Here is a 19186-nt window from a genome sequence, read left to right as displayed (position 1 = left end):
GATTTTTTAGACCTTTTTCTTCGTTGTATCATGTTTATTGTTTTTATTCCACGCTGGGTGCGATGCGATGCCAAGTGCATCTAATGAAAATCCGACGTTGATACGTCGAGTTGAACGTCTTTGTTAGACAGTGGGATGACAGCTTCTTAGAGTCTATGAGACAAAGGTGAACGAGCCAGGTTTAGAATACCAGTGTATAGATTAACGTATGAATCGTGGTCACCGATCAGATGGATCTTCAGGCGGTTGCGCAGGTCAAGTCCATGCGCGAGCAATGCTGATCGTTTGGGGAATGGCTGATCTTTAGAGTGTTCTGTGCGATAGTATGTTTGGCCTGATCATTGAGGACGGGTATTTTACGCTCCACACACCCAACATGTTTGTCTTTTTAAGTCACTGTAGATCGCATGTGTTGAATTGAAGGGTTCATGCAGCGATCAACGTCATAGCTATCGGGGGAGACGAATATATATAGAATCACTGCTCCTTCAGTTGAGATTTCAATACCATTCAATTGAAGAGAAGTAAAGCCGCCACGACAGACGTACCTTAAACTGCCTTCTCTGAGCAGGGGCTCATCCACTCATTGCTGATTCACGCCGCCTTCAAGGCACGCATATATTCACATGTGACTTACCAACCCACTTCATATATTTATCCGAAGCAATTGATGGACAATTAAGACAGTGAACGTTTTACCTTTGGGTATATGCGCACGTTTACCAAGGCAACCCCACCAACCACCAGTAACGCAATCTCATCTAGCTTCACTGAAACTCCAGGTATACATTTTTACGGTGCACTGTAGCCCCATTCCATGGAAAGCCACCCCATCCAGAAAATAGAAATCCACCTCTCATCATCTGTAATTTTGAATATCTCATGATATATGAAGTGGCCCTATACTGGTCCGTGCTCGGTGATTTCGGCCTGAATCAGGTAGGTGATATATCCAGGGGCCAATCGCTGTGAATCATTTCAAAGAAAACTTGATCCCAAGCACCGGACCGTAGCGATGACACACCAAGCAAGTAGGCGTTCGAAAGGTAAATTGGCAAGCACTGCCTTGGTTTCAGGTAGACAAAGGCTACCAGAAGGCGTTCGTATTTCGATGGCTGGGACGTCTTGCCGCTACTTTCCTATGCCCAATTGATTAGTATCTAACCTAAATATTACCCGGTATTTACCCAAAATCCTCGTAGTACGCAAAGTAAAACCCAAGGGTCACATCGATTTCGGTCTTACAAATATCTTCTCGTTTTATCTTGCTGGCGGACCCGGAGTTTCCTGATGGTGGGCTTGCACGATATCACTCATCCAAATTTGATTCTTTCACAACACAAATCTCATACATAAAAATACAAGCAGCAAATATTATTCAAGGAATTGAGCTTAAGGATTAATTATTCACCAATAATCATCGCGAGCCGTAGCATCTCCATATTCTGGCATCACAGTAGGGTTCGGATCCTCCTTGAAAGCATACCGAACTACAAGACAACCGGGCTCAGCGAACAACCTTTGGTTGATTAATCAACTTACTGATGCGGTGGTCTCCACAGTCGAACATATAGCCGAAATAACCTTCCTTGTGCCAAGCTTTGTCAGGCCAACAGCGGTCCGAGAATTCATCATCCGATTCTTCGTCTTCGAGCTCCATGTGGCCCCGTTGGTCCTTTGGAATCTTGGCAGGACGATAATCATGATGGTATCCAAGCCTATCCATATATTCGCACTCGGTAGCCGCGTACAAGCAGTTATTCGGGGCATCCCATGAAAGTGATTGCACCCCGTTGTTACCCGTTGCCAATTCGTAGACGCACGCTCGAGCACGAACATCCCACACCTTGATCTGTTCTGCCTTGTGAGTGCCCGTAAAAACAACTTGAATAGCATCAGCGATTATCCAAGGTGATTTAATCAAAACAACCTACTTGGAATGCTGTCGGGGTGAGCAAATGCAGCGGCCTCACAGAATTCGTTCTGGCCGCATGCATCAAACGTGACAACAGGAAGCGGGCGTCTGGTGTCATACAGACGCGCAAATCCATCGTTGCAAGCCGACAAGAACAGCTGAGGGTCGGTTTTGCTGACAGAGAAAGCCGATATATCAGCGCCATGACCGAGGTAGTGCATGGCTGTCTTTCCCGTTTCCAAGTCGATGCCTATACAGCTATATTGACCTCCTTCGCGAGCATACTCGGCGCAGATGACAGTTGAAGGAGATGAGATGAGAGGCTGCCATGTGTTGGGTTTGAACTCAGGGTGATCGACGAATTTGATGTGTGAGGTCGGAGCTGAACCCGAAGATGGCTCGATCTCTTCCGGATCATCTCGCATCGTATCAAAATCATCGAGGTCGATCTCCTCTCCTACGATTTCATCCCCATCTTCGCCATGCGTAGGCAGGGACTCGATATTATATACGCCAGCATTCCCTTTTCCTGCACGAACGACAAATCCGTTAGGAAGACCCATCATCGGACCTCTGCAAGATTCGGTATCCAAAGTATGAACAGGCAATGGGTCCCTGTAAACCTCAGTGGAAGATCCCCATTCGTACGATTTGATACGATCATCGTCTCCCAGGAATATCAGTCGCCTTCCCTCATCAATCATGCCGTGAAAGGCGACACCTGCTAGTTTAGGTTCATACCAGTGTCTGTCCGGAAAGTCGGTAGAGGGTGCAAGAGGTTTGTTGAGAATGAAGTACTCCAGCGCGGGTGAACGGTTCTTATAGCCGCCCATTCCGGTTAAAGCCAGGCATGTACTATCCAAGCTTGTGAGAAACCTGATAGGAGCAGAGCACCGAGAAGACGATATTTCGCAGCGAGCATCGAGAACACTAGCCGCCCATGGTTTGTCGTTGGTAGGTGTCAGAGGCGGTAAGTTGGACCGAACCCGGGACAGTTTGGTTGACTTGGGATGCCGCTTCATAGCTGAGCTCCAAGCTTTGGGCATGAGTTCACTAAGGTCTATTCGAGAATTACACGACATATTCTCAAGGTATAAGAGCGATGCTTACCACCTGGGCCCAAGCGTGATCGAAAGATGCGGGCGAACGACTCAAGGGCAGCAGGAGCTACAAAAGAATGGTTAGATACAAGCCTATATATTAAATGACGAAGCCCTCACGAAGGAAGAATTTGTCCGCATCCTTGTCTGGGATTAGTGGCCGATGCCCGGCGTCGTCGTGAGCCCAAGAAGGCATGAAATCGTATAGACCTTCATCGAGCTCAGAAGAATCGCTTTCTCTCCCATACGAGTAACCAATAGCGTCGTCAAGTATCCTGTCCACCGCTTTTGCGAGTTCTGAAAGGTAAGGAGCACTAGCGAGCTCCCCTTCGCGTACCAGGGAACAGGCGTCTTTGAGGATACCGATAAACACCTCGTCGCGAGCCTTCTCGAACCGATCACCCTCATCGGACTGTTGTAAACGTGCGAGTTGACGTTTACATTTGGAAAGTCGCTTCTCCAAGGCAGAAATTCGAGTCTGAATAGTGTTCGGCAAGGTCATGGTTGTGGTGGCTTGAGAAATTGTCTGGCCTGGCGGTCGCTTCGAGTTCTATTCAGTCAAGCGCGTCATGTGTCTTTGATGACATAAACTTGTCCCTCGAATTCTGAGAAGCAATAGCCACAGCATGTGCGACGTCGATTTCTCATTATGGATCCCCAGTTAAAACATCAAGAACATAGAGGCATAATATGGCATTTGTCATGTTCGCAGAACCTAGTTAGGGTGGTAGGGAGAAAATCCTTGAGTCTTATTCATGGCCAACGTTTTTGATAAAGATGGTTTCAATGGCTGAGGCTCTGTCACATACGGAAGACCATTGCGTCCATATTATTTGTATGAAATTGAAACAAGCCCAGTTTTAGGTTTAGTTTGGATTGGTTTCATTGGGTCCTCCTACATCGGCAGTCGATCCAGGGCCTCATACTCAAAAACATATACTCACCACTTTGGCTCCGTCGTCGTTATAGCCGTTTGGCTCCATGTTCCAGATAGTTTGGTGACAGAGATGCTGTGAAACCTTGGCAGTTCGAAAATAAACCTCTCTACATGCATAGCCGGCTCCCCATACTTATCCTATGTACTGGTCTGGTACGTTCGTATACTTAATATGTGACTCTGTGGGGGGTACAAGTAGAGGAGCCCGCGGCCGCTCACAGATAGCCTAGGAGCGACTATGTGGATCGCATCCAAATTTCAAACGGTCAATCGGTGAGCGGCAAGAGGTGGTAACGGGGTGTAATTATTTATAAGCATGCTGTTCGTTAAAAGAGGTCGCATTGTTTGAGTTATAATGTAGAAGCATGGAGAAACGTGGGTGATCGAATGTTATACATGTGAACCAGGAGGTGCGTCGCGCGCGAGATTGCACGGCCACAAGTTAATGGTCTAGTGTGTATATAATGGAGGTGGATTGCCAGGTGGGTGTATCAGTTCTGTGTAACGTACGTCGAGCTATAAAAATGGAAGAGGTCTGAAGATACATGGCCCCGGTGGAGGCAATGCGATGATGTATAAACCTATGGTGTAACGTGGTATTGTATGGGACTATGCGAGGAATACGATGGTGTGCGGAGACTCGTGACGATAATCTACTGATTTATAGGCCTGAGAAACGTGAAAATAGACTGAAGCCTCTCGCTTGATACGCCAATGGCCGTGAATTTAGTATGTCATAGTGTCTGGGGGATTCACGTGACCGTGACACTTCACCCCTTTCGAATATTGTATATGATTCTATCGCGCGCTGCCATCTACCTGCGACCTCTCATCAACAGCATACATACAAGCTGGGATAAACTGTACTAATACGATTTCATCTTTGAGTATATGCACACCTTTACCAAGGTAGCTCAACTAACCAGGGGTGGTGCAGTCCCGTTTAGCTTCACTAAATTTCAAACAAGCTTATCTTTATTTATACAGGATTCGAAGGGTACATTGACGAGAACTACCTTGGTTTCTCTTATTTAGATAGAGACTGCCGGGATTGATCCCTGAATCGGCGGCTGGGACCCCATCACGCAATAAATGCTCTATCATTGCGGCCCGGGCACGCTCCAGAACGCGCGATTTCATCGAGGAACACCAGCGCGATACTATATTCGGCATCCCTAACTCTATTGGGACTTGCTTGAATTCTGCAGAATATATTCACAATCAATGATATACACGTGCCAAAGAAAATCCCTATATGATTATAGTTTCCCGCATACATGCTGCTTGATACGTCACCTACTTTAGGAATTTGGCCAAAGTAATTTCATTGGTTTCGCTCTGATAGCCACTGTATTTGAACCAAAGATAACTCTGTACTTTTGTAAGAAGAGCAAGAGTTTTTGTTGCATGTAGCCCGGGGGGATTGAGAATCATTGAGTTTGAATGACGGGTTTTCCGTACCGTCTTTAACAAGTAGATTAGTAACCTGACGGAATGGGCGTTGCTCTGTACACATATTTATTATCATTGTTCAATTTTATAAGCGATTCACACGTTAGTATCCTTTACGTATTTGTATCTCTTATGTTTTTGGGAGTAGCAAGTACTGAGAGGATGCAATAGTTTCACTTGACTATCATCAAGTTATGGTGACTAAATTACTGATTACGAGTTGAATTATTTTGCGGATGGCATACATACAAATACAAATAGCAGAAACTATCCAAGGAATCAAACTCCAGTATTAGTTGCTCACCAATGATTACAACAAGTTGTAGCATTGCCATATTCTGGCAACACAGAAGTGTTTGGGTCCTTTTTAAGGCATACCAAACTACAAAACAACCGGCGTCAACAAATGGTCTTTGGTTGGCAAAATCAACTTACGGATACAATGGTCTCCACAGTCAAACATACACTTGCGCCCAAAAAGATTGAGCCATGTGAGCTCAAATCAATGACGCTCATGCATCACCCGCACAATTGAGAATTTGTTTACAATGTAATAGTAAATTATGTAGATACAGTAGTATAGAACATATGTACAAAGTTTTAGATCAAAACCAAGTCTCCTCATGGAGATACGCGTGAGCAAAATTTTTGGGCTGGCTCATTCTTTTTGAGCATTTTCAAATTGCACCTGCAACTGCATGCATGCACCCAAAATGACATGCAAAACTGAATAATTTGGATACAAATTTTAGTATTTGGTGTTTCCACCTTTAGCTAAATACACAGCTTGTACTCAACGCAGTAATGAATCATACAAATTGCCAATATATTTTGGGGAAATTTGTTTCCATTTGTCCCTCACTATTTTCCATAATTCTTCCTTATTTGAAGCGGGAGGTCAGTGAGTACGCACGCGCTCCTTCAGATGCCACCAGACGTTCTTGATTATATTCAAATCCGGGCTTTTTGATGGCCATGGGAGGACGCTTACGCCCCAACTGGCAAGCCAACGTTGTGTCAGCCTGGCTGTATGCTTTGGATCTTGGTTGTGCTGGAATGTAATGTTGAACAGGGTGATTTTATAGTTGGCGAGGGTTCCAAAGAAGGCGTCCCCAAGGATTTCAATGTATCCTGGGGCGTTCAGCTTGCGTTGTATAAGGTACAATTGCCCAACTCCCTCTTGGGTAATGCACCCCCAAATGAAGATACCCCCGCCACCATGAGATATTGTCTTTTTGGTGTATTGGGGATTATACGGGGACTCACTAGGCTGCCTCCAGTAATATTGGCCGCTGTTGGCCCCAAATAACTTGATTTGGACTTTGTCCAAGAAGACAATGTTGTCCCAGCGTGATTGTGGCCAGAATAATCAACTGTGGGCCCACGCGCAACGGGCTTTTCTATGCCAATAAGTGAGCAGGGGTACTCAGCGGCGTTTGTACGGCTGTAAACCCAGCTCTTGGAGGTAGCAGCAGAGGGTAGAGGACCCAACGGCAGGGAAGTACTGCCGTCTAATATTTGCTGCTGTTGGTACTCTACTCTGAGCTAGGGCCAAAGCGGCAAATCTGACGTTGCTGGGGGTTAATTTTTGTGGGCGCCCAGGAATGGGATTGTGTTGATCAAGTGGGCAGTCAGTAAGTCCATACTTGGCCCAGATACAACCAACAGTTGCGCAAGAGACCTTGGTCTGAGGTTGCAAAAGCTGAACAATAGCCCAATCTGAGTATTTGAGCTTTTTCAGCACAATTATCTGAGCCTTAGTCTTGGAACTAGTGTATCGAGCCATTTGCGCACTTTCGGCAGGTATTTGAGCGTAAAAAGGGGTGGTAAATGGCACTTGATGAGGGAGGACCAAGTAGCTTATATAAAGTGATCAAAAAGAATGAGCCAGCCCAAAAATTTCGCTCACGCGTATCTCCACGAGGAGACTTGGTTTTGATCTAAAACTTTGTACATATGTTCTATACTACTGTATCTACATAATTTACTATTACATCGTAAACGAATTCTCAATCGTGCGGGTGACGCGTGAGCGTCATTGCTTTGAGCTCACGTGGCTCAATCTTTTTGGGCGCAAGTGTATAACCGAAATAGTCTTCCTTGTGCCAAGCGTTGATAGGCCAGCAGCGGCCTGAGTATTCGTCTGGTTCCCCGTCTTCGTCTTCATATTCCATTTGCCTCTGCTGGTTATTCAGAGGCCTCGCGGGTCGATATTTGCGATTCTGCCCAGACGGATTCACATAACTGCACTTGGTGGCCGCGTAGAGGCTGTTATTTGAGGCGTCCCATGCAAGGGATCGTACTGCATTGTTACCCGTTGCCAATTCGTAGGCGCACGCTCGAGCGCGAACATCCCACACCTTGATCTGTTCTGCCTTGTGCGTTCCTGTAAACACAACTTGAATAGCACTAGCGGTTATCTAGGACCGGCAAATCAAAAATAGCCTACTTGGAATGTTGTTTGGATGGGCGAGCGCAGCAGCCTCACAGAATTCGTTCTGGCCACGGGCATGGAAGGTGACAACAGGAAGCGAGTATCTAGTGTCATATAGGCGTGCGAACCCATCGTTGCAAGCTGACAAGAACAGGTGGGGGTCGGTTTTGCTGACAGAGAAGGCCAACATACCAGCGTTGTGACCGAGGTAGTGCATGGCTGTCTTTCCCGTTTCCAGGTCAATGACTATACAGCTATATCGACCTCCTTTGCGAGCAGATTCAGCACATACGACAGTTGAAGGAGATGAGACGAGGGGCTGCCAGGTGCTGGGTTCGAACTCGGGGTAATCAAGGAATTTGATGTGTGAGGTCGGAGCTGAACCCGAAGATGGCTCGATCTTTTCTGGGTCATTTCGCCTCGTATCAAAGCTCTTGATTTTCCTCCCTATGATTCCCTTCTCGTATTCGCCATGTGTGGGAAGGGACTCGATATTATATACGCCAGCATTCCCTTTTCCTGCACGGACGACAGATCCGTCAGGAAGAACCATCATTGGGCCTTGGTAATGTTTGGTATCCAAAGTGTGGACGGGAAACAGGTTCTCGTAAACCTCGGTGGAAGATCCCCATTCATACGACTTGATACGATCATCGTCTCCCAAGAATATCAACCGCCTTGCCTCGTCAATAACACCATGAGAAGCGACATCTGCAAGCCTAGGTTCATGGTAGTATCTCTCTGAGGGAAGTAGGTAGAGGGTGCAAGAGGCTGATTGAGAATGAAGTACTCCAGTGCGGGCGAGCGGTTCTTAACCCCGCGCATTCCGGTCAACGCCAGGAACGTGCTATCCAGCCCTGTAAGAAACCTGATAGGGACCGAACATCGCGAAGAAGATACTTCGCAGCGCGCATCGAGAACACGGGTTGCCAACGGTCTTTTGGTGGTGCGTGTCAGAGAAGAGTTGGTCCGAAACCGGGCCAGTTTGGTTGACTTGGGATGCCGTTTCAAAGCTGGATCCCAAGCTTTCGTTGTCATTTCGTTGATTTCTGTTAAAACCCAACGTGGATTACAGGACACATTCTCAAGATACACGAACGACACTCACCACCTGGACCCAAGCGCATTTGAAAAATCGGAAGCTGCATAAGAGATTCAAGGGCAGCATGAGCTACATGGATTAGCCAGAAAAAGGGTGTACTATAAATGATAACTCACCAAGCGGGAACTTGGCCGCGTCCTTGTCCAGGACCAGTGGCCGATTCTGAGCGTCGTCATGGGCCCAAGAAGGCATGAGATCGTATAGGGCTTCCTCCAACCCGGATGAATCACTTTGTCTTCCATGGGAGTAGGCAATAGCGTCATCAAGTATATTGTCCGCTGCTTTTGCCAGCTCCGCGAGATACGGAGCCCTTACGAGCTCCGCTTCGTGCACCAGAGTACATGTGTCTTTGAGAATACCGATAAACACCTCATCACGAAACTGTTCGAACCGATCGCACTCGTCTGAGTAGTACAAACGCACAAGTTGACGTTTGCATTTGGAAAGCTGCTTCTCCAAGGTAGAAACACGAGCTTGGACGATGTCTGGTAAGTCCATGGTTATTGATTGCTAATTTTAACATTCATGTCGCGTTCAATTCAGTCTATAGTACATCATCTGCGCATATGTGCCCCTGATTACACAAGATTATATCCTTGTGTGGTGGATGCAACCATCGCACTAATTTTTGATCGCAGACTCGACCAAAACTGAAAAGCTAGTATAGTTTGGGAATTTAGTATGGTCAATTGGCTGCTTCCCGTACCAACAGAGCAACAATTGCATCGCCTTTTACGCAGATGAGAAAATCAACTTCTGGTGGTAGTCGAGTCCAACCTTTACTCAATGTCCAATAGGGATGGGCCAGTGTCTGTCTTGTTTCAGACTATGGGTTTCGCCTTGTTCAAGAGCGCCTATTACATCAGACACGATGAGTGTGAGAACATATCACATGACTGTCCTTACCTCACCCAAATTTTGGATCACGTGAACGACGATGTCCAAGACTAGGTGAGCGAGCAGAATTGAGTCTAGTGCTAGAAAAAAGCTTATTATCGACTTTCAGCTTCCGTACATTGCGTGAGATAGGCCCTGTATTCACCTCTGGCCCTGTGGCATTGAATTCGGATGGAACAACGCTGGTTGGATGTGTCAACGAAGAGCCAAGGAGTACTAGTTTGCTTTCGGGTTCCACAACCGGGTCCTATCAGACAGTAAGTGGACTCAATAAAAAGATTATATAAGCTCAAGTTCTGCTCAGGATGACTCTAGCGTAACGTCCTTGGCTATATCACCTAATGATGCGCACCTAGCCATATTCACCTCGTCCCTATCCCTTCGGTTATATCCACTCGCCCCCGCTTCCACCACTTCTTCTACCATCCACCCAATAAGGCATATTCCAAGGGCCCACGATGCTCCGGTTCACGTATCCACTATTGACCCTACGTCAACTCTCATAGCGTCCGGCTCAGCAGATGGCATGGTCAAAGTTCATGACATTCGACGAGGTCACCTTACCCATCTATTCCGAGGTCACGGAGGAATCGTTTCCGCTCTCAAATTCTTCTACAAACCCGGATCCGCGACTGGAACTTGGGACATCATGTGGCTCGTGAGCGCGAGCGCTGATTCTCGAGTTCGGGTATATGACCTCGCTGCGGCTGGTACCGGTTCGCCTATCATGACTCTTGAGGGTCATGTTAGTGTGCCTCGTGGAGTCGGAGTCTCGAACGACGGGAGATATGTGGTTTCTGGAGGAAGAGATTCAGTGGTTTTGATCTGGGATACTCGACCTACGACTGAAAACGGGAAACCGGACAAGGGCAAGAAAGGGAAGAAAGCCTTTTCAAATCCTGTTTTGGTCAAGACCATACCTGTGCTCGAGCGCATTGAGGCCCTTGGTGTGCTTGAGGCCGAGGATTCGGAAGGGCGATTGATATTTTACACTGGTGGGCAGAAGGGGGTCGTCAAAATCTGGGATGCATGGGAATCCAAGGTCCTACAGACATTCGGAGAGGAAATGGAAGGGCCGAACTCCTCGGAGGACGATGGAGAAGAATCCAGGCAAATCTTGGACGTTTTGTGGGTAGAATCTCCAGGTTTGTTCGGCCGGTGCTAATCGGATGCTAGATACACCCCCTCCACCCACGCTGTGTCTTCTGTCCACGCCGATCAAAATGTTCTCACTTATTCTCTCCCTACTGGGAGCAAAATTCGACAATTAGTCGGCTACAACGACGAAGTCATTGATGCCGTATTCTTATCATCTCCCTCTCCCGCCCCTTCTGTCAATCGCAATCTCGATACCCACTTGGCCGTTGCTACCAACTCATCCCTTGTCAGGATATATCCAACCCTAGACGTCCACTCTGCCACACCCGGTGGCAAGGACACGCACAACCCACTCAACGCTTCCCTCCTTCCCGGGCATACCGACATTGTCCTCGCATTATCCTCCGCTCCCAACGGTTGGCTTGCTAGTGCAGGCAAAGATCGGGAAGTTAGGATATGGGCGCCCGTTCAGGTCCCTATCAAAGAAAGAGATGACGAAAACGATATGGACGAGGACGAATCGGCAACCTCTCCCACTGTCGAATGGACTTGTGTGGCGATCTGTGCAGGACACGCGGAAAGCGTTGGGGCAGTCGTGTTTGGTGGATCAGACTCTCACGGAGTACCAAGCTTTTTGGTTACAGGATCCCAAGATAGGACGCTTAAAGTATGGGACCTCAGCGTTCTAAAAGGGTGAGCTGAGAAAACTCATTTAGCTTGAATTGATTCAATGCCATGCTGTTTTTATTTGATTCGATGATCGTCCCAATCGATCGGGTCCCAGGACTTGATGGCCGATCATCAACGCTTATTTATTTTTTTCACGCTTCGAAACCTCGATGCACGATTTGTTGTGTTTTTGTCTTTGGTTGCTCATTGCTGATCTCTTTCTTTTGGTCTATTATAGCCCTACTCCCTCGACCACTGTCAAACTAAAATCGCTGGCTACAGTTAAAGCCCATGACAAGGATATTAACGCACTCGATGTTGCACCCAACGGGCGACTAGTAGCCACTGGGTCGCAAGATAAAACTGCCAAGGTGTTTGAGGTTGGGGTGAGTACACAACTGAGTAATTCGACAACTAAAAATTAATTCCTATGCGGGAAAAAGTCCTCTTACGACCTCACGCCCACTGGCATCCTCAAGGGCCATAAACGAGGCGTCTGGTCTATCAAGTTTTCTCCCATCGAAAGGGTGATTGCGACTGGCAGCGGTGACAAGACTATCAAACTGTGGAGTTTAGATGATTGGACATGCTTGAAAGTTGGTAGCTTATGCGCATACAAGTGTGTATTTTCTAACATGGGGACCAGACGTTTGAAGGTCACACAAACTCGATTCTCCGGCTTTCGTTCCTTACCCATGGCACCCAACTTGTCTCTGCGGGATCAGACGGTCTGGTCAAGCTGTGGACTGTTCGTACCGAAGAGTGTGTCGCGACGCTCGATGCTCATGAAGACAAGGTGGGTTCAATTATCTAACGATGGGCGTCGTGGCGTTTATACAACCTCTGCGGATTCTATAGGTCTGGGCACTTGCAGTCAGCGCCGACGAGCAGATAATCATGTCGGGCGCGGCAGACTCGAGAATCGTTATATGGAGGGACTCTACGGAAGAAGAGCAACTCGAAAAGGAGGAACAACGCGCCAAGGGTGTTGAGCTGTGAGTCTCAGAACCTGACATACTTTTGGTTACTGAAATCAGAGCTAATTCTGTTATAGGGAACAAAACTTTACTAACTACCTCGCATTAAACGATTATCGCAATGCGATCCTTCTGGCGCTGACCATGGACCAACCCGGCCGACTCTACAACCTTTTCAAGTCTGTCAGAGCCACTCGTCCCACCAAGTCTATCGCATCCCGGGCTCCAGACGCCGACTCCCTACATAATATCACCGGATCTGCGCAAGTTGACCAAGTCCTCGCCACCCTCTCTGGACCCGATCTCGTCCGTCTCCTCGGACACGTCCGCACATGGAACGCCAGCGCCCGGACCAGCACTGTTGCCCAAACCGTCCTGCACGCTATCCTCAGCACGCACACGACCGAAGACATCATCGCTACGTTTGGCAAGGCAGATACTGAAGATGGCCTGGATGCTGAATTTGGCAAGATGTTGAAGGGCAAGGATAAACCTGGGATGGACCTCCGGTCGATCGTGGATGGACTTATCCCCTATACCGAGCGCCATTTGACCCGTGCTGAACGGTTGGTCCAGGATAGCTTTGTCGTTGATTATGTTTTGGGGGAGATGGATATGGGAATTGCGCTTAATGGGTTGGATGCTATGGAGGTTTCGTAGGTTAGTGTTGTTGAATCGAACCGTGTGCGTGGTGTTATTCGGAACCAAAATCAAACTGCGTAGATGCCTGACAGATCGACGGGATTGTTTTCGGATCCGTCAGTCTCTACGATCACTTTCTGCCATTCGGTGCATTCTTTGATTAGAAGGCTATATGCGCATTTATCCTTGCTATAGTCCAAGCAGCCACCCATTCCACTCGACAACCCAGCTCACTTTAATCCAGATATCCCTTCGTGAAGCAAGGTCACAAGGGATTTCTTGTAGTGCGCCTATACCAACAAATGCTCAAGTGAATACCAAGGAGCACGCAACTACAAATGAAGAACTAAGATATCCCCATCTCAATGTTGAATCTTAACGAAATGGCTAAGGTATGACTTTTGTTACTGATCTGGAATCACATCCCATTACAAAAGCTTGTGATGATTGATAATTTGCCCCCGGGGTCAACAAGCAGCCACGTGCAAAACCGGGCTTGTCCGGACTCCGGGCAGGTTACGACAATACCCGGCCATCATACCACATTCTAGTTCTTCGTGTGCCGGTCCTGATCTCAATCTTTTCATCAAACCGCACTTGGCTCACATAAATGTATATTCAAGCCCGCTCTGTTGACACCGATTTTGCCTCCGATGACTCCCCCACTCCTTCGATCAATACGCTCCCCACGGAAGTACTTATCCTAATATTCAAGTTCGCCCACTACTTGTGGTGGAAAGGTTTCAAAAGGGAACATGCGGACTGGCCTGCGGCCGGGGGTGGAAGCACACGGAAACAAATGAGTTTGGGACACCCGGAGGTATTGACACACGTATGCTATCTCTGGCGCCAAATTGTTTTCTCATCCCCCGCTTTATGGTCGTACATCGATCTCTTTGCTTTGAACCAATCCCCTCAGCTAAGTCTGGACCGTAGCTCTGCTTTCGTAGCGCGAGCAGAAAACCACGAACTGACCCTTCGTGTACGTTTGCATCACGGGATACACGAGTCTCTGTCGGACTTTGCCTCGATTAAGGATTTCTGCTCATTCATTGGACCGAGGATAGGCGCTTTACAAATTGATAATAACTCTCCGAATTATTCAACAACGCTCTTGTCCTCCATTATTCGGGCGAGCCTCCCGCGCACCATGCCCGGAGTTCTAACGAAGCTTGACATCAACGATCACAGCGTGCGAACAATTTCGAATTTTACTGAGAACAGTGATGGCTTGGCTGGCTGGACATTGCCGACTCCAGAGAACTTCGACATGTCGCAGCACTCGCTGGACAATATTCTGCGTTCAATCAAGGTTTTACGACTGAGCGGTCAATTCTTCCCATGGACGAGTCCAGCTTACCGAGGTCTCGTAGAACTTCACCTCCGGTGCACTCGTCCTCAGTATGGACATCGGCCCTCTATACGGATTACTCAGCTGAGAGAGATACTCCTGGCCTCTCCTGGGCTCCGCGTATTTTACTTTAATATTAATATTAGTCAAGACGTAACAATAGCTCTACCGCCAGTTCCCCTTCCGGAATTGGAAGTGCTTAATCTGCGAGGATTGAAACGCAGCTTGTATGATTTACTCCTTCCTTTGCTCTCCCCCGCACAAAAGCCCCTTCAAATGACGATTCAAACACAACGCGTTGTACCGAGCACCTTGTATTGCTTTGCACTTATCTCATTTTTTCGACGCACAAACGTAACCAGTCTCTACGTAGTGAACCGATTAGCGTCTTACCCACAGCTTCCCCTAGATATGCTGGTACTTGAATCACCTGCTAGCCTAAATACGCTGGGGTTGGAACGATTCCATGTAACTGGACCCGAACCATCACGGCGCCACTCCAGACCGATATGTCGGATGAAACTAAATCACCTATATCTGAGGAAATGCGCGGTCGATATTTATGCACTCGAGAATATCGCTGAAACATTTCCAATTGAAACATTAAGATTCCATGACATGCTCGAGAGCAGTTACGACCGAGAACTAACAGATGTACATTCCAAAATTAGCTCGATGTTTCCCTCAGTGAAATGGGTTCGGTGGAATCGTGCCATGGAGGCATGGGGTGCATGGGAAACAGAGTATCTCGATTAAGTTCATTTGTTGATTTCATATATGATCATCTGTTAGCTACGCCATTGGGGGAGCATGTATTGGCAGTCAACAATATTCAGTAGCCCTACGATAATTGTTTGATAAAATCAGTGTATAATGGTGTACTATTATGCGCAAGGTCGAATATTGTATATGATATGTTCGGCATCACCTGCAAAATCCTTCACTGAGAAGAACCTCCCTGCTGCATGGGGATATTCTCCGCAAAATACTGGTGACTATTGGGATTGATGGTGGCAGTGGACGGATCCGTTTGTATCAAATCCAAACACATTTCTGGCCCATAAACACAAATGAGGAGCACAAGACTATGCATATATTTAATAGAAACGGAACCTATAAATTGTACACTATCCGATTTAAGTTCTCCCTGGTTAAGAATACTGGCCTTAAGGGGTACAAAATTAAATTCTCAATGGGTGTTCTCAGTGTTCAAACACCCCTTTTCTTAAACTGGTCTCGTATATTGTTTGTATACGTGATCAAATTAGCTGTCAGCTTCTAGACTCAAAGCGGCGAGCTCATTTTCTCCTCCCTCTGCCAACGACCACCCAGATGATCCTTCCAGAACGTGTTCAGAGACAAATCTCCACCTTTTCCCGGCGGCTGCGTCAATGCCAGGCAGAGCTCAAGCTCTTGAATGCCGAGGAGCGGATCGAGGAACATGATGTGCTCTGCGAAAGCGAGTTCATGTCGATTTTCAGGGACACATGTATTCTAGTTCAGGAGGAACACGCTACGAGCCCGCCGTATCTCACTGAACTGACCTCTGAGGTTCAGAAGATTCACAACAGAGCCCTTGGATATGCTTATGGTATTGGGGATCTGTACGACTTCATGCCATCGTGGGCTCACGACGACGCCGCCGGTCGCGCGCTGATCGTGGATCGTAGCGAGGGAGCGCTTTCGTTGCGTGAGTCCCATTATCTGTTGTTAGATGATTTTGCTGACTGTCAAGGTTGGATCAGCCCACGCAACTATCCCTATGATGCTCGAAATGCTGAACATTGATCCTGAAACTGGTAGGTTGGTACATCACGTCGATCCCTTACTGGTGCTAAGGACATAAATAGCTATGCAGAAAGTAGGGAAGATTCTTCCAGACCCTTGGAATCTGCACATGAAACGGCACCCTAAGTCAACCTTATTGTCCCGCTTTCGTCCGGACCTACCGCCTCTTACAGCGACACCCTCATCTCCACTTGCTGCCTCCGTTTATGACGCCCGGTGCGAGGTTACTTCAATCGATTCTATACTGCCAACCAAGCTTCGCATGTCTTCAGGGAGCTCATGTCTGGCAATGACTGGAACCTGCGGGCATAAAAATCGCACTCCAGGGCTGAACTTTTGTCTCCCAGACGATTCTTTGGGCGTTCGGTTCTTGAACCCTGAGCTTTCAGATGTCGCCACTCAATTAACCATGGACGAAGATTCTCAAATGATCTATGTTGGTGATCGCAGTCATGTCAAGTCTTTTGCATGGGGAGATAATGAAGGACCCTACCGTTTTCTCTATCCCGTCTATACTCTTGATTCTAAATGTTCGGACGGGCCAATTGCTGTTCTCCCCGGGGGTCGCGTTGTTCGCGCTGGGGCCGGCGGGGTCGCCCTATGGAATACCGACGAATTAGAGATGCAGGGTTGTGATGCCGAGACGGTTATAGGAGACCAGTCAGATCCTGAAGAAGCCTCGCATGGTGGTACTTCGGACACATTGTTCTCGTCGAGTATACCTCGGAGCTCATTTATCAGGTTCACTGATATCCCTAATTTGACACCCACAGTTTGGGAACCACTTCCCAACAATCCTTCCACCCTCCTCTGCGCCGAGTACTTTGAATTGATCAAGTACGGTTGTGTATCCATCGACCTCGAATATAGCGGAAAAACTATGGCACGATATCTCGGCCACGGAGGAGCGGTCTCGGATTTTTCAGTTAGTGCCACAGACTCACAGATGTTCCTGACTGCGTGTCATGACGGTTATGCACGCTTGTTTGACATACGGCAACCCCTGCCAGTGATCACTTTGGATGCATGCGGGGCAGACGCATTCTGCGAGGCGGTCGTATTAGCTCATCCTGATGGCATACCCAGTGAGTATATGACTTTATTATGTGTTGTATGCTTTATCAAATCGTTTGCAGCTGTTTTCACTGGCACAGGTAAACACGAGCAAATCAAGGTTTGGGATATTCGCGCCTGCACACCGATATACGAACTCGCAACCGGTAACAACGCAGTCAAATCGCTAGCGTGGGACTCGAAGCGTAACTGTCTATATGCTGCAACCGAATGTGCATACATGGATCGAATGGGACGTCACTACGATTATCGCCCTGGAAGAGTTCCGAGCCAGTCAAGCCAAGAAGGAGAAGCTTCGTATGAAGAGGACTACGACAGGTGTTGGCCATTTGAAGCTTGGCATGCTGAAGACTACTTCGGGTATACATTCGATGCTGGAGATCATAGGATTTGTAAGTTTGCCCGTATTCATGGATATATTTTATTATCTTTGAACTAAAGCGCAATATAGTTCGGTATGCATTCAAGGAAGACCCCAACACATCTATTTTACCCGCGTATGGCGATGCTAGTGCTGATGAATATTAGTCTTGCTGGTAATTTTGGGGCTTTGGTATGAGAAATAGCTGCGTGTGTGGTCCGGACCCACCGTAATCTCGTCAAGGTTTCGCTATTCGCTTCATGCACACATTTGGTTCCGTTCTATATCTTCTCTTGTGTGTCATTACTGTTTCTGTTTCAGATTGCTCCTTCGTTCTTCCCATGCGTTTGAAATCACTTTCCGCATGCTCAGCGCAGCGATGCTGTGTTCGCGACCGGTTGATTCGGTTTGGTACTATATATATCCTCTCCACCATTCGTTCGTACATGTATCATTCGTAGCTGTTTATGGAATATAACAGCTTTTCTATATAATTATTTTGCATACATAGTCTTAGTATGTAACTCATGTTTAAAAAGAGAGTGAAGATGCTGCGAGCAATTGAGTGGTGTTACTCAGTACCACAGATCACGTGCAAGCCACGACTCGCCATTCGGTCTCATCGATTTGCATCCGGTCCGATCACCGCTTGTCAACGCCTCAAGACCCCTCGCCGACGATGTAGGTTTTATAAGCTGTTTCGGTATAATATCACGCTAATGAACCCATGTATTTCATAGTACAAAATGGTCAATATTCCCAAGTGAGTAATGTTGCTATTCGGTCTATGATATGTAGACTAATGCTGTTGTAGGACCCGCCGCACCTGTGAGTCTAATAAAGTGCAATGAATTTCTTCAGGTTAACCGTAGCAAAAGACTGCAAGGGAAAGACTTGCAAGAAACACACGTAAGTTTCTCACACTGGCGTCCTGAAATAATTTAAATCGACCGCCCATAAAGCCCTCACAAGGTGACCCAGTACAAGAAGGGAAAGGACTCTATTTTCGCGCAGGGTAAGCGCCGTTACGACCGAAAGCAGTCCGGTTACGGTGGTCAGACCAAGCCCGTCTTCCACAAGAAGGTTCGTCTATGTGCCAGGATTTGAAACTCAATTAAACCGATCTAATTCGATGTATTGGAACCATAGGCCAAGACGACGAAGAAGGTTGTACTACGACTGGAATGCACTGTGTGCAAGTACAAGATGCAGCTCGCGTTGAAACGATGCAAGCACTTCGAGCTTGGTGGTGACAAGAAGACCAAGGGTGCTGCTCTCCAATTCGTATGTAAAGGGGACACACTATACGTGCTGTTGCTGACATTTGCCTTCAGTGATTGGGTTGCCGCTTGTTTGTCTTCCTGCTTTCGTCTTGTACTATCCCCTATG

The 19186-nt window shown here is 47.4% G+C and overlaps 5 protein-coding genes across 5 annotated transcripts; 3 read left to right on the top strand and 2 right to left on the bottom strand.

The window, feature by feature from the left end:
• Window positions 1-1407: 1407 nt before the first annotated feature.
• On the bottom strand, window positions 1408-3517 carry RhiXN_08538 (WD40 domain-containing protein; the record flags this gene model as incomplete). The annotated part of the gene is made up of 5 exons (XM_043328354.1): window positions 1408-1490; window positions 1543-1884; window positions 1935-2975; window positions 3026-3082; window positions 3136-3517. 5 exons carry the CDS (start codon window positions 3515-3517, stop codon window positions 1408-1410), a joined length of 1905 nt encoding a protein of 634 aa, XP_043183739.1.
• Window positions 3518-7413: 3896 nt separating this feature from the next.
• RhiXN_08537 (WD40 domain-containing protein) lies at window positions 7414-9438 on the bottom strand (the record flags this gene model as incomplete). The annotated part of the gene is made up of 6 exons (XM_043328353.1): window positions 7414-7790; window positions 7854-7979; window positions 8031-8557; window positions 8629-8887; window positions 8947-9009; window positions 9057-9438. The coding sequence occupies 6 exons, from the start codon at window positions 9436-9438 to the stop codon at window positions 7414-7416; spliced, it is 1734 nt and encodes a 577-aa protein (XP_043183738.1).
• Window positions 9439-9877: 439 nt separating this feature from the next.
• Window positions 9878-13241, top strand: RhiXN_08536 (U3 small nucleolar RNA-associated protein 13; the record flags this gene model as incomplete). Its single annotated transcript, XM_043328352.1, has 9 exons — window positions 9878-9891; window positions 9947-10094; window positions 10142-10965; window positions 11014-11628; window positions 11843-11990; window positions 12048-12200; window positions 12251-12400; window positions 12463-12599; window positions 12659-13241. 9 exons carry the CDS (start codon window positions 9878-9880, stop codon window positions 13239-13241), a joined length of 2772 nt encoding a protein of 923 aa, XP_043183737.1.
• A 592-nt stretch (window positions 13242-13833) lies between these two features.
• RhiXN_08535 (ribosomal L44 domain protein) lies at window positions 13834-15330 on the top strand (the record flags this gene model as incomplete). The annotated part of the gene is made up of 1 exon (XM_043328351.1): window positions 13834-15330. One exon carries the CDS (start codon window positions 13834-13836, stop codon window positions 15328-15330), a length of 1497 nt encoding a protein of 498 aa, XP_043183736.1.
• Window positions 15331-15906: 576 nt separating this feature from the next.
• Window positions 15907-19134, top strand: RhiXN_08534 (ribosomal protein L44; the record flags this gene model as incomplete). Its single annotated transcript, XM_043328350.1, has 12 exons — window positions 15907-16264; window positions 16320-16373; window positions 16425-17447; window positions 17499-17828; window positions 17888-17933; window positions 18385-18478; window positions 18538-18560; window positions 18612-18625; window positions 18670-18706; window positions 18760-18880; window positions 18947-19081; window positions 19132-19134. 12 exons carry the CDS (start codon window positions 15907-15909, stop codon window positions 19132-19134), a joined length of 2238 nt encoding a protein of 745 aa, XP_043183735.1.
• Between the last annotated feature and the right edge of the window lie 52 nt (window positions 19135-19186).

Source organism: Rhizoctonia solani, chromosome 10 (assembly GCF_016906535.1).
Source record: "Rhizoctonia solani chromosome 10, complete sequence".
Taxonomy (NCBI): Eukaryota; Fungi; Basidiomycota; class Agaricomycetes; order Cantharellales; family Ceratobasidiaceae; genus Rhizoctonia; species Rhizoctonia solani.
Note: the sequence above shows the minus strand (reverse complement) of the source record. Positions and strands in the feature narration are given on the sequence as shown.